Source organism: Protopterus annectens, chromosome 3.part1 (assembly GCF_019279795.1).
Source record: "Protopterus annectens isolate FY-2018-M chromosome 3.part1, PAN1.0, whole genome shotgun sequence".
Taxonomy (NCBI): domain Eukaryota; kingdom Metazoa; phylum Chordata; order Ceratodontiformes; family Protopteridae; genus Protopterus; species Protopterus annectens.
Window position 1 is genome coordinate 66,449,646 of NC_056732.1, and position 22,447 is coordinate 66,472,092.

General features: G+C 41.4%; 1 protein-coding gene across 1 annotated transcript in view; it reads left to right on the forward strand.

Annotated features, from left to right (window-relative positions):
- TBC1D31 (TBC1 domain family member 31) overlaps positions 1–16,676 on the forward strand; it is a 1,335,355-nt gene extending 1,318,679 nt beyond the window's left edge. Inside the window, exon 22 of the mRNA XM_044066576.1 lies at positions 16,395–16,676. Coding sequence (XP_043922511.1) covers positions 16,395–16,528 — 134 coding nt within the window. The 3' untranslated portion in view covers positions 16,529–16,676. The remainder of the gene's footprint in view (positions 1–16,394) is intronic.
- Positions 16,677–22,447: the final 5,771 nt, after the last annotated feature.

Genomic DNA, 22,447 nt, shown 5'->3' on the forward strand with positions numbered 1-22,447 from the left:
GCTAAGGCTTCTGGAACAGTGATTAGTGTGATGAATATAGTACAGCAGTGTAAGTAAACTTACCACAGCAGTAAATGTTCTCATGATCACTAGTGCAGTAGCTGCTCCACCCCTCTATCCCCCCTGTTGTTTGGTGTGCTGTTTATGGTAGGATGTGGTTATTTATTTATTTTTTTGTTGTTCTTAACATTGCCCTTTCAAGGTTTAGCTGCCTCCTCTCTGTTGGCAGGAAAGTTTTGGCTGTGAAGGGCTAGGCGACTAAACTTGTCTTTAGTCAGCTCAGCTCAAGTTGCTAGATAGTTTGGTTATGTCAAAACTACCCTGAGTCCTTGGAAGCTGGACGGCTGTTATGTCCTTGGCAGGATATAACTCATATAACTAAGACTACTGCAGCAGTGATCCTTTGAACACCTACCATTATGGTACTTACACAATTGTACTTTTTTAGATTAGCACACCTGTTTTGGGCTGTTCTTTGTCAGAAACACAGAGAATTAAATGGTGGATCATTGTTATATGAGTGGTAAGAAGAGACAATGGAAACAAGTAAAAAGGAAAAGAAGGGGTGAAAAAAAAATGAGGACGATGCAGTGGTAGCATTGTCACCTCACAGCAAGATGTTCTCCGGTTCGAATCTCGGCTGGAGTGCCTTATGTGCGGAGTCTGCATGTCCTCCCTGCATTAGTGTGGGTTTCCTCCAGGTGTCCGGTTTCCTCCCACATTTCAAAGACATGCGTCTGGCGCATTTCTCCCTGGTCCTCTACTGAAAATTGGCTTCGTTCTAAGTCGGACTTTCCTGGTAAACAAATTTCAAATAAATAAATTAAGGAAGTCAAGGAATATGTAAATAAGGTGAAGTTGTGGAAATTAGAAATTAATGAATGTAGTGAGAAAAGGAATGAATGGTATGAAAAAATGTATAAGATTGTTTTTCTTGTATATCCTTGGAGTGATTTATCATATGACATTAAAAATGCAGTAAAGCAAAGAAAGAAAGAAAAGCTTTGAAGATTTCTATGAAGCTGGAGACTTTTGTTAAACTAGGTACTTGTTAAGGGAAATATCAAATATATAGCAATAGAAAGAAAGAATGTGCTGTGATAGCAAAGTAGAGGAAACTGCAAAACATTTTTTAAGAATGTAGAATGAATAAATCTTTTTCGGAAAAGTTGAAAAATGTATGTAGTTAGAAAGTTTTAAGGAAATAAATATGGACATATTTGGTAAATAGGAAAAATTAAGGATTATGGAAATTGATAAATGGAATAAAATATTTGTTATAATCTAGGTATTGTAGACAAGAAGGTGTGAAGAACTGTTGTAAAACAAAAACAGAAGGGATGAAGATGTATTTGCACAAAAAAGAAAATGGATTTTGCCAAAGCAAGGGGAGAACAGATGAAAATTAAGGAAATAGGAATGGACAAACTTTGTACAAAAATGTGCGGTATTTTTGATGAAAAACTTGTAAAAATGATGGATATGGGGTTGCAAAAATACATATAAATGTAAATAATGTATATATGTAAATAAAGCAACCCCTAGTGTTTTTTTGATGAGTGCAGTGGAATCTTTTACATCCACATGAGCTACCCACAACTCAGGCAGATGTAGCATCAATTTAACATCTCATCTGAAGGATAGCACACTCGAGAGTGTAGCACCCCCTTATGCGGCACTATCATGACAGTTCTGGAAGTTAATCTAAGCACCTGGTGTGAGTAAAAAAAAAAAAAAAAAACTTTATGATCTTCCTGCACTTCTTGGTGTGCCACTTACTGCTGCTTGATCCTGGTGTACATTTTTGAAGAGTCTGCACATTCTCTGCCTCTAAGCAAATCTACAAAATGTCTGTTTGACCATACGTTGCCAACCAAGACTGATGGTGTCATTGCCTATATTGACTAGAGAAGGAGTAAAATGCAAAGCACTTCTGTAAGTACCAAAGATTCAGCCGTGCCAGCTGCAGATGTTGGGAGTGAGAAGCTCTTGGCCTTTATTGCTTCCAGGAGGGTAGCTGCACTGAAAATTCCTTTTGTAGAGATTAGTGAGTTGGATCCTTGTCTCTTCCCAGATCTTAGCCTGAACATCATCAAAAGGACCAAGATGCATGGGTGTATGCTATGGCAAGTTGGTCCATTCCTAAAAATGAAGGTTATGTACTTACCATAACGATAGATGTATGTTGCCTGGTTTTTCGACTGGTTCAGCCATGGGTTGTCTACTATTGGATCTGACCTTGGTAGCAACTCTGAAGCCCTTTGGTTCTAGGGCTCTGACTCCTCCCATAGTCATAATTCTGTCTACTCTACCTCAGATCAAGTTTGCCCCAGTAAGATAATTTTTACATACAGAAAAACACACACACAAATGTACATACATATACACCCTATTCAAGACTAAAACTAGTATACAGGAAAAATGGGAGGATTGTAAGACCATCAGTAAGGTCTGCTCACAGACGGGGTATGTCAGAAAAAAACACGGTCACTAGAAGCCCATTCATGTCAATTTGGAAGGGGACATGATCGAACCTGACGAAAATCAGACATGGATATGTCATTATGGTAAGCATGTAACTTTCGTATCCAGTGTTGTCTGTTTTCATCTGTTTCAGCCATGAGACAGATTCCCAAGATGTTATCCCTGAGTGGTATCAAGGAAGGACATTCCTGAGAATGACGGAACCAAATGAAGAGCATGATCTGAACTGTATATCCAGTTTGTATTGAGATACAAAAATGTGAACTGTTGACCATAGTAGTTGTAGCACAAATGTTATCAGTAGGTAGTCTACTAGAAAAGGCTGTTGATGTAGCCATTGCCCTTGCAGAATGAGCCTTAGGATTAGATTGTAGAGACATGCCTTTATTATTATAAACAAAAGAAATGCAGTCTGATAACCATCTGGAAAGTGTAACCTTAGCCATTACTTTGCCCAATTTAGGCTTTGAGAAAGCCACAAACAATTGATGATACTGTCTGAATTGTTTGGTCCTTGACGATAGAACCTATGTTGATGATGAACATTCAGCATATGTAAAATGTATTCACTTTTGTTTGAGAATTTGGGTAAAAAGACTGGTAGGTTTATTGACTGGTTTAGATTAGCCATGGATACCACCTTAGGGAGGCAAGATGCATTAGTTCTCAAGGAAACTTGTCTCTTTGTGAAAGACAAGATGGGGGAGGCTTACAAGAAAGTGCTTGCATCTCTGAAATCCACCTGGCTGATGTAGCAACCACCAGAAAAATTGTCTTCAAAAGAGAAACTTCAAATCACCTGATGCTACTGGTTGAGTCAATGCATGTAGCTTGACGGTAATATCCCAGGGAGATACTGGATCTCTGATAGGTGGTCTTAGAGAAAAGTTCCCTTAAAAAAGGCCTTAGAAACTCTCAAGGAAGCTATAAAACTGTCATTCTACCATATGTGGAAACATGAGATAGTGGCTGTTTGCACTTTGATAGTGGAATAACCGGAGCTGCTGTGGAAAAGTTCAGACAAAAATTCTAAAATATAAGGAATGGGAGGAGAGAAGTGATCTAAACCTTTTGATATAGCCGAAGTAGAAAATCTGTTCCATTTGTTATTGTAAGTCTTCTTAGTGGATTGTTTTTGAGATATTGATATGCTCTGAATGACCAAAGTAGGGAGCCTGGCATCACTGGCCAAGGTTAGAACTGGAAGACGCAAGAGGTTAATTTCATGAATTTCTCATCCAGAGGAGGCAGTCTAGACAGGTGTGTTAACCGTTTTGGATAATGATCTAGCATCCGTGGGAAATATACTAGTAAAGGCCACAGGCAAGGAAACAGCATTTGTTGGAGCCAGAAGGGAGCAATGTAGATAACTCTGCCCTTGCACATTCTTGCTTTCTGGATGAATTTGTTCATTAAAGGCAATGGGGAAAAGCATAGAGGAGACCTGGGGGCCAGTTGTTTAGAGCATCCCTTGATGACTGTCCTTGTGAAGGCATCAGAGCAAAGTAACTGCTGCACTTGTTTAGGTAAGATTCAAACAGGTCTCCGCAAGATTGGCACCAACAATGAAAAATCAAGGTGGTCACTCTTGAATTAAGGGACCACTTATGAGGCAATAAGATGGTTCTGCTCAGTTTGTCTAAAAATACACTGGACAGCTATGGTATATGCAGAAAACAATAAGAAGACATCACCCATTGCCAAACTCTCATGGTCTCTCAGCATAGGGATAGGAATGTGTTCCTCCCTGTTTGATGATGTAGCAAATTACCGACATGTTGTCTGTCTGTACAGATATCACATCCTTGGGGAGGGCATCCTGAAATGCCTGCAATGCTTGGAGGACTGCCATCATCTCCAAGATATTAATGTGAAGGTTGGCTTCTTTGTGTGACAAAATACCTTGGACCATCTTCCCTTCAAATGCCCACCCACCCTAGAATCCGTGATCAGTACAGCCACAGGTTGATCCATATGGAATGGACATCCCACTGACTGAAGGAGATTTTATCCACCAGGATAGGTGTTGTCTCCAGATCTGAGTAAGACAAATTTTTACATCACATGGATGAAAACTTTGAGGCCATTGCATCACTAGAGTCCATTGAAGCACACTCATGTAAAATCTGGCTAACAGCACTATGAGGATTGTAGAAGCCATTAGCCTAATATGTGGAGAATTAATCTTGCCAGGGGAAAAGGGTAGTGGAAAACTTGAATGGCTATGAGATGCAAGGAGAGCGCTCTGGAATGGGAAAGTCTGGCAATCTGTAAACTTGAATCCAGGTGTCATTTTATAAATTCTGTCTGTTGAGTAGGGTAAGATGACTTCTGGTTAGGTTGACTTTGATCCCTAGGTCTTGCATCATATGGAGCAAAAGATCCCGATAGTGCATTAACTTGGGCACAGGATGTAGTGATTAGGATCCAGTCATCGAGGTACAGGAAGACATGGATCCCTAGAAGGAAAAGATGCACTGCCACCACATTGCTAAACACCCTAGGGGCTGTGATGAGACTGAACTGCAGCGTTCTGAATTGATAATGATTGTTCCCCAGCCAGAAACAGAGAAATCTCCTTGAATGCTTTTCTTCCTTTACATGACAGTAAGCATCCTTGAGATCTATGGAGCACATCCATTCATCCTTCCTCAGAAGAGGCAAAAAGGACTGAATTGTGACCATCTGAAATCTTGTGTTTCACATATTGGCTTAAGTGAGTCAGGTCCAATATGTGTCAGAGGTCACTTATTTTCTTGGTTATTAAAAAGAACCTCAAGGAATCTCTGGACTCTAACTGGTCTTCAGGGACCAGTTGGATGACTCTTTTTTTTTTTTTTTTTGCTACTGCAAGTTCCCATTGACGGGTGGATCTTCAGGAACTTTTTTTCTTCATAGGAGCTTGAATATTACTAAGATTTTATACTGTATAATATGTAGGAGAAGTTTGTTCCATAGGTGAATGAAGAACTGGGTAAATAATTTATTTATGATATGGTGATGTTATATTTTGCTGTAGAGCTAGGTTTTTGGAATGGGTACTAAAATTAGGAATTTTTCTTTTTAAGGAAAAAACAGGTCATGGAGATCTGAGTTTGGCATAGCTCAGAAGACAAAGTATATATCAACTCACAGGAGCCCATGGGCCACAGTACCTTAGGACATGTTTTTAGTCTATATGAATACACATTAATTTTTAGATCCTTTGTTTGTAAAATGTTAGGGTTTTTCTACCTAGAAGAATTGTTTAGAGCTACACATAGCAAACTGAATTATACAGTGTGGTGAATGAGGCAGAGGATGGACTAGGATCCAGATGACTTCAATAGATTAAGTGAGAGCAGTAGAATGTTTTCTAACATTAGAGAATCCTGATTTAAGGTCAGCTCATTAATGTACATTCCTAAATCCCGAATCACTAATCTATTCTAAATGGCTCATTGTCAATGTAAGTTCCTAAATCCTGAATCACCGTGTCAGTCATTAGGTGAATTCCAGTTACATACATCTTTGCAGGAGCACTCGTTTTACAAAGGTGACTATACTGCATTTGTTGTGATCAGGATGAGAGAATCAGTTATTAGTGAACTTTTGAGATGTTTCCTAGCTTGCAGTCATCTGAGAATGTATTTAGTTTAAATGTGTTACCATTTGTCTGTACTTAAGAGGAGTAACTGCCAAATAGGAGAATGTTGGGTACAGAAGCATGAAGGAAAACAAAATTCATGTTTTGCTTTTTGGAAAGAGTACAACTTGTTTTAATTGAGTGAGTTCTGGTTCATAGCAAATTAACAATCCAGTGGACTGCAAAGAAGCTGATGCTTAGTTGGTTATCTAATTTATCATGCCATTTTAGCAAATCAAATGCTTTGGATATGTCCAGATAATCAGTGTAGAAGGGAAGTACTTCAGCTAGAGCTTTGGAGACATTTTCAAAAAAAAGCATAATCTACCTTTGACAAAGCCAAATGTTAAGGTTTTAAAGTCTGCTGATTTTGCATGTCCTTATGGATTAGTTCTAAAATAATTCATAACATGAATTTATAGACAAGGCTAGTGAGACTGATGGAACTAGAGTTACCTTGGTCAGTGGCTACAGCCTTTCTCCCTTCATCATATTTACTTCCTGTGGAGAGACTTTGAAGGTGTTTATGAGGGTTGGCTAAGGGATGCTTTAAGCTTACCAGTAAGCAAACCAGTATGTTGTGTTGTCCCATGGAGGTGTCACATTTTGTTTTTGTGATGCTGGTTGAGATGGTGGCTTGGCTTGATCTGGTATGGTAGGGACCCAATATAAAACAAATGCAGTGAAATAGGAGCTGAATTTATTAGCCAATGTATTAACTATGTATTTTGTCATGTCATTTGCAGTGTGGTCAGAGCATGTCAGGGTATTATTGTAGCTAAAAGGGACTATACATATTTTTAATGTTGAAGGCTATCTTATGCATGTAGACAGCCCTGGTGCTTCACATTAATACTTTTAATTTGGTTATGTTTTTATGAACTGGGAGCAAGATTTACCTAAATATAGGAGTTTGTATTTCTCGTTATATACTTTGTGTCTTATATTGCTCCACCAGATTGGATGTTCAATGTATTTATTATTGTGTTTTCAATAGTAAAATGCAGCCATTTCTAAAACCATGCAAAATGGTATGGCATAGCCTCTGGAAATTAGGTTTCACATCCAAAAATCTGTTGCTATGTTTCTCTAGGCTTGTGGGTGCAGAGACAAGTGCCCATCAACTGCTTCCAGAGGGCAGCAGTAAGGCAACCCTTCAGGGTGCTGAAAATGCTTTTCAATAAATGGACCATGAAAGCACTTTTTATGAGGTCCACCTCTGCCTCTAGGGCGACGTCCAGTGTTGTTGCCAGTTCCTCTGCCCCAAGGACGTCTGTCACCAGGATTGTTCTGATAAGAGCTTTGTGATTTACAGAACTGCATTTTCTACCCAGCCCAATGATTCCTGAAGTAGGTTCTCGAGGGGTGGAAAAACAGATTCCCGCTGCAGAGAGAGAGCCTTACAATCTTCCTGACTCCTGGTTAGCATGTCTTTTGCTCCAAATAGAGTTTAGCCATCAAGGGGGGCATTAACGAAGTAAGTCTGGTGACATGGGCTAAGTAATTCAGTGCTCAAAGTGCGAAAGTTACTGAAGCATACATACATCCATTTCCCAAAACAGTCCATAGCCACAGACTCCCTTTTAGGGGGATGAAGCAAGGAACTTTCCTCTGATAGTTCATTTTTAGTAGCTGCTGTTGCCATCAACGGATTCAGTGGTGGATCTTTGCTCCAATGCTTTCTGTTAGTGCTGCCAAAATCCTGTCAGGCTTTTTGGGAATGGGTTCCTTCACATGAAGGTCCTTCCATGCCCGTTGAGCCATAACATCAATGAGTGGGATACTGGGTGGTGCCACCTAGGATGATGTTAAAGGCTTCCAGGAACATAGACTCATCTGGAGATGGATTATTGGTGGACCATCCCCCTCTTTGCTTCATTAATTCGAGGATCTCACTTAAGATGACATTTTCTAAGGGGGATCCAGGGTTGCTTTCACCTTCATCCAAGTCTCTGTCTTCAGTGAAAGACTCTGGAGAAGAGTCTCTGTTCTTCTGCTTGCACATCTGTTTCTTATGAACCAGATGTCCTTCAAGGATGCATCTGCAGTCATCACATATGGGTTGTCCTGCCTCAGGTAGCCCTTCGGTCGGCCGGATTCCAAAGTCTGGGTCTGGCCTCGGCTGATGTCGCACTTTCCCCGACGTCAGAGCGTCTGGGGTATAAAAGCATCAGCCGACGCCATTTTCCTCAGTCTTTCTTGCCGCGTGGTGCCCGAAGCAGAAGCAGTTCGCAAGTGCCGGTCGGCCAGCTCCTGTGATTCAGCTACCGAAGACTTCGAAAAAGCTAAGTCCCCCGTTGGGGACTCTTTCTTGCCTCAGCCGATGTCAGATAAAGTTAATAATTGTTTAACTTGTGGGAAACAAATACCTCATAAGGATTTCCACTCTTACTGCCTCCCCTGCCTAGGCCCAGACCACGACATCTCGGCCTGTTCAGCCTGTGCTTCCTTCAACCGACGAACTCTTAGATGTCGGTCGGAGTTTGCAGAGGATTTCTTTAGGGCTAGTTTTGCTTACAAGATGCCGTCGGAGACTCCGACTTCGCATTTAGTTAAGAAACGGAAGGACAAGGACCGACACATGCGGGCCGCGGTTTCAGCTGAAACCACGGTCAGGCCTATCGCGAGTGTCTCGGTCTCGGCTGAAACCGAGTCCTTGGTACTTCCGATTACCGAAACCGCACAACCGACTACCTCTGCCGTGGAGGCCCCGGCCGAGTCGGTTATGGAATTACCTTCTGAAACTGGTGTCCAGGAACCTTCCAACACCATTCCTTTAGACAAGTCTACTCCTGCACGTGGTGCAGCCAGACCTCCTGCATCCATGTCCATTAAGGCTTTCTCTAGGGCTAAAGCTGCTAAACTTACTAAAGCTTTGCCTCCCAAGGTTACCTCTCAGAGACCTTCTACTGGCTCACAGATTCTTAGCTTAGCAGAGGATCTTTTCTCCTTAATTAGAGGTTCTCAACTTCATCCGGACAGGGGCTCTCAACCACCTCCAGACAAAAGGCCCAGGGTTGAGCCCTCTGACCCCCACTCCTCAGATGAGTCCACTGATGGCTCTACTCTGTCAGACCACCAGGAGGAGGCTTATTCGGCCTACGAGGATTCTGATGCTGAAGAATCTATTCCCTCGGCCTCCCCTCCTGAAGAGTTTTCCTTTGGAGAGACATTACACTCTATGAGAGAACATTTTCAATGGCAGGGTCAGGAATTCTCTGATTCTAGAAAGAGATTAAGGACATTTTTACATTTACCTCAGCATAGGCCTTTAGTTATACCTCCTGTTTTGAATGTTATTGATGATGTGTACTCTGATGCTAGTACAGCCCCTGACTCTCTCCCTCCGGCTCCTGCCAAACCTGATAGGTACTACAGGGTCCCGGACTCACATCTACACCTGTACAAGGCCCACTCTGCTGATCCAGAAACTATTTCCCAGGGCCCAAAAGGGGTTGCAGCTGCCACTGCTAGAAATCCTCTACCCTCTGAAAGGGAGTCCAGAGCTTTAGAGAGATGGGGTACGAAAGTGTATACTTCTGCAACTCTTTCCATGAGGGCATTAAATTGTCAATTTCATATGATACAGTACCAAGAGTATTTGTTAGATGAATTGCATAAGAAACTGTCTTCTTCTGAACCCCTTGATCGCAAATCCCTTCAGGATCTGGTACATAACTCCCAGCAGGTTAGTAACCATTTCTTGCAGTGTGGTTATGATGCATTGGAAGCTTCATGTAGGTCAGCTATGACAGGTGCAGTCATACGTAGGCATGCCTGGCTGAAGAAACAATCTCTGCCAGACCATGTTAAAGCTAAGATTTTGGATGCTCCTATGGAAAAGCAAAAATTATTTGGTTCCACGGCTCAAGAGGTCTTAAAGAAATTTGAAGAAAAGGCAAAATCTGTGCAAACAGTCAAAGACTTTCTGCAAGTCCAACCACCGAGATTCAGCAGAAATTGGCCTACTAAGAATTGGTCCTTTCCGGACTCAGACAGATCTCAGAGAGGCAGGAATAGGCGTGCCAGAGGTAGAGGGCAAGCTAGAGGCTCCTACAGAGGCCGTCAATGGCAGCCTCCCAACCAGAGAGGTAGTGCAGGAACTACAACTGCTACACCAGGACAGACTCAATGACTTTGTTTTGACTCCGCCGACCAGGGCTCAATTAGAAGCACCTTTGGACGGAAAGCTTTCTTTATTTTCAAAAATTGGCACAGCATTACAAGGGACACATGGACACTGCAAATAATAGACAAAGGATACAGGTTCCATTTCCACACATTGCCGAAAAGAAAAGGCATGCCAGACCTGCCACCAAATCAGAGGGCAGAGGCTTTGAAACAAATTTCCAACTTAATACAAATGAAAGCTATAGAAAAGGTACCTCTTTCAGAACAAGGCCAAGGATTTTACTCCAGATTATTCCCTGTTCCAAGAAAAGAAAATCAATGGAGGCCTATTCTCAACTTGTCTGCACTGAATACTTACCTCATTGTGCCAAAATTCAAAATGCTGACTCTACAGCAACTCCTTCCCATGCTGGGCAAGGGGTCTTGGCTGGTGACTCTAGACCTCAAGGAGGCATACCTGCATGTCCCTATCAGACAAAGTTGCAGAAGACACCTCAGATTTCTTGCAGGGTCAGAGCATTATCAATTCTCAGCATTGCCCTTTGGCTTATCTACTGCGCCCAGAGTATTCACGAAATGCCTGGCATCAGTAATTGCACACTGCAGACTTCAGTGGATTCAAATTTACCCATACCTGGACGACTGCCTTATACAAGCGGACAGCAAGCAAACTTTGTTAAAGGACTTGGATTATGCCATCCACCTACTGCAGGCCTTGGGATATACAGTCAACATCCACAAATCAAGACTTGTTCCATCCCAAAGAATAACCTTTCTGGGTGCGGATCTAGACACAACCACCCAAATGGCCTTTCTCACAGAAGAAAAACAAAAACAACTACCGGATTACTTCAAGAATCTGACAAGACAAACTCAGCTGACTGCAAGGAAAATCCTGCAGGCCCTGGGTTACATGGCATCTTGCATTCTTCTGATCCCACAAGCAAGGCCGCATATGAGAAAATTACAATGGTACCTAAGGAGTTTATGGACTCAGCACAGTCACAGCTTAGAAACTTTGACCCCACTCATTCCATGCCTCCAAAAGGAATTTCTGTGGTGGGCTCAAGCCTGCCAGTCGAACAGCAGGTTGCCCTTCAGCAAGCCAAGAGCCAACCAAACCATCACTACGGACGCTTCAGACCAAGGTTGGGGAGCACACATGGAGGGCAGATGTATCTAAGGGCTATGGTCACAAAGAGAGCTGCACATGCACATAAACCAAAAGGAAATGCTGGCAGTGATACAAGCAATCGAGGCCTTCAAACTTTTTCTTCATCAAGGCCACCTACTCATAAAGACAGACAACACCACAGTTATGTGGTACATAAACAAGCAAGGAGGCACCCATTCCTACCCTCTTTGCAGACTGGCAATGAATCTATGGGAACTTTCCTTGAAACTCAATATACAGCTGCAGTCCCAGTTCGTGCCAGAGAAAGACAATATACTGGCAGACAGCTTAAGCAGAAATATCATGGATGCGCACGAATGGATGCTGCACCCAGACATCTTCTTACTCATAACACAATCATGGGGAAGGCCGGAAATATATCTCTTCGCCTCCCCCCACAATCATCAACTGAAGAAATTCTGCTCAAGGACATACCACCCACAAGCATGGAAAGTGGATGCTCTCTCTTTCAGCTGGAAAGCTCTAACAGTGTATGCTTTTCCACCTCTCCCATTAATGACCAAGGTCTTACTGAAGATCAGGACAGAGCAGCCCAGAGTGATTCTGATACTTCCAAACTGGCCAAGACAGCACTGGTACCCACTGTTAAAGAGCATGTCACAGACGAAACCGTGGCCTCTCCCCCTATGGCCACTTCTACTGACGCAGCACAATTTCAAGATGCTGCATTCCAACCTGAAAACCTTGCAGCTAACTGCCTGGAAAATACCATGACTCCTCCTCAGGATAAGCTATCCCAGAGAGTGAAGGATATTATTATGGAAGCTCGACGGCCTTCCACAAGGAAGACATATTCAGCAAAATGGAAAAGATTTCACACTTGGAACACAACAAAGGGCCTAGATGTGACAGTGATGAACATGGCACATATACTGGAATATTTGGCAGAATTGTTCCACAACGGCCTGTCTTACTCTTCCATTAAGATACATGCCTCAGCAATTTCAGCAGAATACAATGTTAATCCACCTGTCTTCTCTCATCCTCTCCTGAGACAGTTTCTAAGAGGAATCAAAAACATCAATCCTCCAAGGAAACCACCTCCTACCTACTTGGGACCTTAACTTCATGTTGGAAAAACTAACACTTCCTCCCTTTGAACCAGCAGCATCTGCAGATCTACAGTTTCTGTCTTGGAAAACTGCCTTCCTTCTGGCCATAACCTCAGCAAGAAGAGTATCTGAGTTACAAGCTCTAATGGCAGTACAGCCATTTCTTATCTTTCATCAGGACAGAGTTTCATTGAGAACAATCCTACATTTATGCCAAAGGTGGTATCCAGGGTATCTTTGAACCAAGCTATTCACTTGCCTACATTCTTTCCACAACCACAAAATAAAGGGGAGAAACTTCTGCACACCCTGGACATACACAGACAGTTGCGCTACTACTTGGACAGAACTAAAAGTTACAGAAAGACTGACCAGCTGTTTGTAGCATATGCTGCTGGGGCACAAGGAAAAGCAATTTCCAAACAGACAATTTCAAAATGGATAGGAAATTGCATTTGTTTTTGTTACTCCTTTCATGGAAAAACTGTGCCAGCTGACATTAGACCTCATTCCACAAGAGCCACAGCCGCCACCACAGCCTTCCTAAGAGGGGTGGCTACCAAGGACATTTTAGAAGCTGCTACATGGAGCTCCGTGCATACATTTGCCAAGCATTACAATTTACCTTTATACTCCAGATCCAGAGTAGGCTTTGCTACGGCAGTCCTGCAGGGTATCTTAGCTACACCATCCTTTACTTAGTACCTCCACCCCCAGATTGGCTATGGTATTCTACCCATATGTGATGACTGCAGATGCATCCTTGAAGGACATAGTACAGTTTTGTACCTACCATAAATGTAGATGTCCGATAGGTATGCATCTGCAGTCAGGTTTATCCTCCCTCCTTCCCCTCTGTGGTATACTTCTTTGGTACTTACCCCTCTTATAGCTAGCTGGGGGGATCTATTATGGTGTATTTGTTTTTATAGTACTGTGCATGTTTGGATTTGTTTTTGCAATGCATATCTCCAAATTTTAGCCTTCCTTAGAGGGCACCTGGCATCTGGGGCAAGAAAAACTGAGGAAAATAGCGTCGGCTGATGCTTTTATACCCCAGACGCTCTGACGTCGGGGAAAGTGCGACATCAGCCGAGGCCAGACCCAGACTTTGGAATCCGGCCGACCAAAGGGCTGCCTGAGGCAGGACAACCCATATGTGATGACTGCAGATGCATACCTATCGGACATCTACATTTATGGTAGGTACAAAACTGTACTTTCTGGTGGGTGATCAGAAGGTTCTGAATCAGACTAGTAGCTAATGTAGCATGTAGCCTGAGAATTTTGTGGTACTAACTGTCCCTGTCTGACAGGGAGATGGGAAGAAGATTGAAATTCCTTTTGGGGTTTGGATACAACTGAATTAAATGGATGCACCTTTTTCTTTGGCATCAATATGACCTGCTCAAAAGCCTTAAAGGCGAAAGACACAATCAGCTCTGCAGGCCCCTGGCTGTCCTCAAGCAGAAAGGAAACCTCTGAACCAATGGGTCTTGACTCTGAATCTGATCTTGAAGCTGATTTATCGAGTACTGAAGTGCCAAAAGGAAGGGATGGCTCCAACAACTTGGGAGTTGACACATCCCCCTCCAAGCCTTGGCTTCAAAGCTTCAGCCTGAATGTCTTCCAGATCCAAACATATCAGAGTCAAAAGAGGAATGGAAGTTGTTAAAATCAAAGTAGATCAGACTATCGGCTCTGGTAAAGGCAATCTGGGACAGAGTAGATCCACAATGGTCAGGTCCAAAGAGCAGAGTGGGACCAGAGAAGGAAGAGGAGGGGTAGTTGGCCCAAGACTCGGAATGTTCCCTGAAGGTGGTACTGAAAGAATCTTCAGCTGGATCATACTGTCAACATCTTGCTCAGCTAGGCGTCTGGATGACTGAGTAGAAAAAGCCAGTGAAAGTGATCTCTGGTTTCTCACTCCTGGGGGATGGGTGAGTATAGTCTCAGAATCACTAGGTCCTTGGAAAACTGGGACCAAGAAGGTGACAGACATATCCATCTTACTGTCAGCTTCGACTGTTGAGGAACCTTGGGATCTCACCCAGACAACGTTCAATCAAGGGAATGCTTCCTTGACCTTTCCAAATCCAATTTTTCCTTTTCTTTCATCTTCTCTTTATTTCTTTCCTTTCTTTCTGTTTGTGGCTTGTGTCCAAATCCAGAGCACTTTTTAAATCCTTGGCCATAATGTCTACTGTTATGCAGCTAACACACACACACGCACACACACACACACACACACACACACACACACACACACACACACACACTATCCTAAATACTGTAAAGATCCTATACAATACTATGAATTATACAATGACTGGCCATTAATATTCACAAATGGGTACTCTGATTGGTCAGCCCAACCAAAGTGCCCATTGTAAATCCAAGAATATACCAATAGAAAAAGGTCTGGTCGCCCGGACTTTTTTCCATTAGTATAGCTCATACATTTTTTTTACTTTTCTTTTTTTTTAATCAAATTAGAAAATGGAAGACCTCAAATGAACAAGGGAGATGGTGCATATAAAAATAAAAGGATAATCAGGTACGTTCTGCAAAACTAAAGAAACTTACCTGATTATCCTTTTATTTTGTCTGTCCCGGCTCTCCCAAATGCTAAAAGTCTCCTGGTTTCTTTTTTCTTTTGAATAATAAAAAAAAAAGGAACGGAGATCTTCCTTTCTCCGTTGCTTCCTTTGCACAGCACTAATGTACTGGGTCAGTGTGGGAACACAAGTCCTGGATGCACAATACATCAGACAAAGCCCCAGGATACTGAAAAAAACACAGAGGGCACCACAGAGGCATTATACAAAGACATTATTTAAGAAAAGTATTTTTTTTCTTAAATTTTAATGTCAAAGTATAATAGCAGTAACTGAATCTGTGGTGTGGTATATTGAAGATTTACCCACAGTTGGCTTTATTTAATCACTCGGGCTTTGCTCTCGTGATTAAACCACACCAACAGTGGGTAAATCTTCAATATACCACACCGACGTTGTCAGTTATTGCTTAAAAAAAAAAACACTATAAAATTCTGTAATTATGAAAAAAGGAACACGCACACTGAACTTTACAATTGCAATGTCTAATAAACTAACCCTAACTTCTAATCAAACTCTAACCTTACGTATACACCTAACGGTGAAAAGAAAAATTTCTTGGTAGAAAGAAGAGTGAACTATAGACAGAGATATCTGCTAAAAAGGATACAGCAATGCCAAGCCCTCTTAACATGATCAAATTCTTCAGGTGACAAATGAGATCTGGTGTAGAGGGAATTGTGGGTAGGGGAAGATTCAGAGCCCTGGAACCAGAGAGAGAGAGTCAGAGTCATTGCTGAGGTCAGATCCAGTTGGATCCAACAACCCATTGTTAAATTGGATGAAAATAGGTTGTGTGTTATGGAGGAGGTGCCCCAAGCTAAACTGCATATGAACTCTGCCAAGAAACCTCCATTTGCAAGAGGGATGTTCTAAACAATAAGGACTTGCTGGCTGATGTTATGTAAAATGTGGAGTTATGGCAGGTTTCTGTATTATAAACATTTTACAGTTTAATTGTATTTTTAAGTGATTACGGGTAGAAGTCATACAATAGCTGTGGATCTTATTCAGAGAAGGCTGATATATAATGTTCCCAAGCAGAACTGTCACCTTGCCATAGAATTTTAAACTCCTCAAGTGATCTGGAATGTAGAACACACTGAGGGTTGCCAAAAGATGAATAATTCTTGGCGTCTTTGTAGGGCACTGTTTAGTTTTGTCAAATGAAATTAAGGTGATAAGTTTGTACCATATGAAGGGAAATGTTTGTATTGATCTATTAGTATGAAATAATTGCTAAGGTTTAAAAGAACAGATTATTTTACTGTCTTCTGTCTTTTTTGTAGTTTCCTTAGATAGAGGAAGAGGTGAGTTGGAATTAAAAGAACGCAAACTGATGGCTGAAGTACGTGAGCTCAGGCAAAAGCTTGCTTCACAAGCGCAAAACAGATGTCCGCCACCGCACTACCTATCTTCATAATGTATTGCACCAATACACATTGTTTTTTCACAAAATAATCGTGGAATCCCTGTGATACATTGGACATTGTATAGAGATGTGGTTTCCCATTTTATCCTGTGAAGATTTTTTTCTGATTTTATTTGAAAATAAATTATTTTCTACGGTATTAATAAATGAAAATACACATACGAAAGACGTGCCTCCTCAGGGTAAAGTGTTAATTCAGTCTGTTTTTGGAAAATGTTTTGAAGTCATTTGTGACTAACTTGCAGATTACCTAGTCATATACTGTGAGTGATATAATGTCTTGGGTACAGGCAGGTTTCAAGTTAACATTGCAAAGGTCCCATGTACATCTGTAGCTTAAACTTACCTTGATGTAGCTGTCAGCTGCTGACAGCTTACCTTTTATTTAGCATAGGGTCTTTGAGACTTTAAAGGTGGCTTTTTTAACAGAAAAATGAAACAACTTGGACACTATAATTCTGTGTCTATGACACTTGTATTATAATGAGTTTGTATTTTTTTTTCATGTGAGTCTCCTTGTTTGTTTACAGTGGGCAAGAACTGCTTTCTTTTAAAGTAGCCAAAACAGTACTATTAATATTGCGCTTATTTCTTAACTTTCAGTTGTGTGGATGTATTTAAGTGAGAAAGTGTTATTCTGATTTCTGAATGTGTTGAGAAATTCAGGGCGTTGATTATTCCCACTTTGGGCCTTTATCTCTCAGTTGAGCAATTAAATATCATGTCTGCCTATTTTAGCTAGGACTAACTTTACTGAAATAAGAAAATACCAAGAAGAATAGGTGCTGACCATATTTTCCTATCTCTTCCAGAAAGCCATTTTCAGTAAGTAATATATGGAGTTCCTCTTTTGAAGACCCTTTCTTGGTGCAGATTTCATGCATTCTTTAGTTCTCACACTTGGGGTTGTGATGTCATGCAGTGATGTAAGAACTGTGCCTTACCCTACTGTTCCCATTTGACTCCCCCCTCCCACCCTCACACATCTGAACAAGTACATCTGGAAAAAAAAAAAGCAAGAGAGCAAGGCTATATATAAAATAATAAATATGTTAGATTTATTAGAGAATAAGCCAAAAGGGATGACTAGAGTGTCATTTAGTACCCACTATAGAGGACTGTCTCTGAGATCAGATGATATTGTAAGTACTCACATTAACTGTTGCATCATAATCCAAGAGAATATTCTGTAGGGGATAACAGCTGGAAAGAATCAAAAGCATTATAAGAAAAAAATTACCTCCGAGTCAGGAGCCAGAGCAGCAGACAGAGCTCTAGCTAAAGCAGCCATTTCCTTAAACACCAGTATAACTCATGAAAGCATGATCCAAGCAGTAGTGTTTTTGAATTTGTGAACCTGTGACTGAAGCATGTATGTCCACATTGGACAGAAGAACGTTTGCTGTCTTGTGGCAAAAAAAATGTTCTTTCTAAGCTATCAGGTGCTCTGCTGTAGCCAAGCCCTCCTTATTCAGGACAGAATAGATAAATCAGATGGTTTGTCTTTCTGTACTCCTGCATCCTCTTCAAATAAAACATCAGCTGTCTTTCACCTGGATTCTGCCCCTAAAAAGCAATTAGTCCCAGGAACTGACTGACTAAGGGACAGTTTCAAAAGAATTTTCATTAAGAAAAAAGTAGATTGGTCTTGAAGCACACCTGATCCTTGCAAAAATAAATAAGCAGGGATCCCAAAAAAAGGGCCTCCAGTCCCATTCCTTAAGCTAAATTGATGACCACAAGAAACATCTTTTACATCACAGTTGAGCTCAGCTTTGTGTGCCCAAAATAATCACTTTATATTACACAAGTAAGACCATTTTTAAAATGTTCTTTTTATTCCAACTCACCGCTGATTTCGGATCTCCATTCTCTCTCCATAGCCCCTTCTCTGGTGCCATCTCCTTTGGGGCAACCTGACATATCCCTTCACTAGTTGGGTCCCATACCTTCAGACAGAAAGAACCTGTCAGCTGTTATGGACTGTGCAATCCCCTGAGCCTGGGAGAAGGGCAAGGGAGTACTAAACATCATACTGCAGTCAAGTTGGCTATTTTTGCTGTAAGTTGCATGTCCCTCCCTTACTTACCAACATAAAAGTTAGGGTGAGCAGGCAGTAAAGAGTAACTCAAAGACATGCCCTGCTCTGAGCCACATAAGGCAGCAGTCTGTATCTGTACCCCCCCAACCAAACCTTGCATCATCTCCCAAAGCTCTGCCCTCTGCCAAAGCTGAACTAGAAATACACAGGCACAGTTATTCTTCCAGAATAGGTTCCAACCACCTGCATATGGTCACCTGAGCCAAGTGAAGGGCTAGAATTTTTTTAAAAATTCTAATAAACAATTCCATCCCTCCTATTCAATAATATGTGTAGTTTATAAAGACAGCTACATACACACAGTAGTAGCATCACAGTGGAGAAGCCTTCTACACTCACACCACTAAGCCATATGGAAACATTAGTACATGTAGGACAGATCATGTTAGGCACCCTTAGAACATTTCTCACCCAAAGACCTCACACTTCTTACTCTGCATTATGATTTATTGTAAGTGATATCCAATCTAATCTGGCTCACAGTCTGAAACATTCCTTAGCAAGAAAAGACAATAACCTACCTTAATGGATGCAGTATTTAAACAAATTTAGCAAATTAGAATTTTGGATAATCATTCACAATCCAGACAAAATAGCACTTAATTCTGTCTAAAATCTCACAGCATAATCCACAGCCATATAGTTGCCAGATGCAATACCATTCAAAGCATCCAACCAGGAATCAGAACTGAGGGCAGTGTTCTGGTGCCCAGTGCTAAACAGAATGGCTCCATTATAACTGAAACTGATCTGACACTATTGCTGGAAATGTGCCAGTGTTTTCAGTGGGACAACACTGAGGTTTGAGTCCATCAGAAAATACTGTGTTGTTACAGAATGATTTTCCAGAACGTATACCCATTCCTCCTGTTCTATCACCTTTACAAGGTGTCTGTGTTACTGCCTGCAATTTTCCTGATAGTCAGCTAGCACCCCCCTAAAATGGCATGATGTATAAAGTTTTTCAGCCTTTTAAAATTATATATACTCTCCTAACCTGACTCAGCGGCTGTGGTTTTTGTTGATCCCACTGCTGCTAAAAACTTAATTACAAGCCTATGCTTTCTGATAAGTATGGGGAAATTATTGGTATGTATTGGGGGAAGTGTATACTTCAACTTTGATTTTCAGAATTTTGATTTGTCAGCCTCACATATTAGTTTGTTCAGACACATTTTGAAAGTATGAGGAATGTTTTGCCTGCAGTTTCTTCCTGTGAGGGAAATTTGCTTTAAATAACTTTGTTCTGTTGCACAGGTCACTACTCATTGTTTGCAGTGTCTGTATGTCTCTATTGATACTTCTTCCAGTGTTATGACCACCAGTACTGTTTTGAGCAGGTTTGCATGGTTGCATTCTCAGAACCTCCCAAATGATGTTAAAAATTAGATTTTAAATTCTCCCTTGGATAGAGATTTAGTGTTTGCCTCCTCTGCTGCAGAGGTGATCAAGAAGTGTGATGAAAGGGGACAAGCTAATCCAGGGAATCTCTACGATTTTTCATCTCTTTTTTTCCAAATTGTCTGAGGGAATTTTTATATCCTTATCCAATTTTAGCAAAAAACAGAATACCTGAATTTTTGAGATGGTTTAAACAGTTAAAAAGAAAATGGCAAGGGGGGTTAAAAAAGAAGTCTCATACCTCTCAAAAACAAGGACAGTCCAACAAGTCTGAATGACTGCTCAAGAGACCTTGTGACCCCCTCCCACCCTGGCCCCTTTTTAATTCCAGAAAGTCTGAATCTCCATTTTTCTCTTCAGCAATAGATTGTTTCAAACAGATGAGTTCTGAAAATCATTCATCCGGGTTACAGATGGCAGTGGGAGGAGATTCCTCCTTTCCAGGAGGTCATTTCTCATCCTCCAGATCAGACACTTTTGTTTTCACTATCACATACTGTCCCAATGAGTGATAGAATCAGTTTCTCCTTCCCAGGTGGGAAAGGATTTTTATTCAAGGATATCCCTAGTGCCAAAGAAAGATAATACTTGGAGATCAGTTCTGGATCTTTCTTTCCCAAACCTGTTTGTGATAGTGCCAAATTCAAAATGTTGTCTCTTTTCAGCCTATTGCCTCTTCTTTCTTTTTCATGTTTCCTGGTAACACTAGACTTAAATGATGAGTATTATCACATTCCTATTCATCCAGACTTCAGACATTTCTTAATGTTTTGTGTGTCTGGAATGCTTTGTCAGTTCTCTACCTCACCCTCTGGATTATCCACTGCACCAGTAGTGTTCACGAAGTATCTAGCTCATGCAGGCTATAAGGGTATACACATTTTTCTGTGTTTAGACAACTTGCTGATTTTTGCAGAGTCTTTTTCAATGTGTCAGGAATCTCTCTTTTGGATAAAAGATCTCTTACACAAGCTGGGATTCCAAGAGAACATTCAAAAGTCTTTGTTGACTCCCTTACACAGGATTGTGTTCCTGGGATGTCAATCAGATACCTCAATTCAAAGAGATTTTCTTCTAGAGGAAAAAAAAATAGATCTTTATTTGGATCTATTTCTAAGGTTTTCCTCGTGGTCCTGCAGAGTGGTGCTAGCAGCAGAGAGGCTAAAAGAGTGACTGCTAACCTGATAAAAGTGTTTTTTTTTTTGCTGCTACTACAGGGGCGACTGTCCGATCTAGCTAAACTGCAAGTATTTCTGCTTCTTGAACTGTTTTAAACTGTTTAAAGTTGTTTTTGCACCTGCACTTTTAAAGTTTGCCCTGTTTGTTGCATTTACCTGTTGAGGCTACACACTCAAGTGCGCTAGCCTGTGTTACATATTTATTGCATTTTCCTGCTGTTTGTTGCAAAAAAAGAAAAAAATATTATCCTTGTTTCCTGTCCTTCCTGATCTAGAGTAGTCCAAATACAGGCTTTGCTGTATTCTGGACTTTTGGAAAGTTCCTGTGTTGCCCATTTCCTTTCTTGGATAAAGGGAGGCTTCTTTGTTCACCAGTGGCAGTGGGGAGCTTAGAGCAGCCTATCTATCCCTGGAGGAGTGTTCCCAGCACAAGAACCTGGTAGTCTATTGGCAGTTTTGGGTCAGTTTCTAGCTCTTTCAAGTCCCCCTGTATAAAACCAGCTTTGGCACGGTTTTTGCGCTTGTTACTACTCAGCCAGGCTCCTCATGGTCCTGCAGAGTGGTGCTAGCAGCAGAGAGGCTAAAAGAGCGACTGCTAACCTGATAAAAGTGTTTTTTTTTCCTGCTACTACCTGGGCGACAGTCCGATCTAGCTAAACTGCAAGTATTTCTGCATTCTTGAACTGTGTTAAACTGCTTAAAGTTGTTTTTGCACCTGCACTTTTAAAGTTTGCCCTGTTTGTTGCATTTACCTGTTGAGGCTACACACTCAAGTGCGCTAGTCTGTGTTACATATTTATTGCATTTTCCTGCTGTTTGTTGCAAAAAAGAAAAGAAAAAAATTATCCTTGTTTCCCATCTTTCCTGACCTAGAGTAGTCCAAATACAGGCTTTGCTGTATTCTGGACTTTTGGAAAGTTCCTGTGTTGCCCATTTCCTTTCTTGGATAAAGGGAGGCTTCTTTGTTCACCAGTGGCAGTGGGGAGCTTAGAGCATCCTATCTATCCCTGGAGGAGTGTTCCCAGCACAAGAATCTGGTAGTCTATTGGCCGTTTTGGGCCAATTTCTAGCTCTTTCAAGTCCCCCCTGTATAAAACCCAGTTTAGCGCGGCTTTGCGCGATTTTGCGCATAGCGCAGCATCGGGCAACGCCGCTTAATTGGGTTTAAACCATTCTCGGCTCCACAAAGTCTGCTCTTCACTTTTTCCCTTAGAACTGATCTAGTTCTCA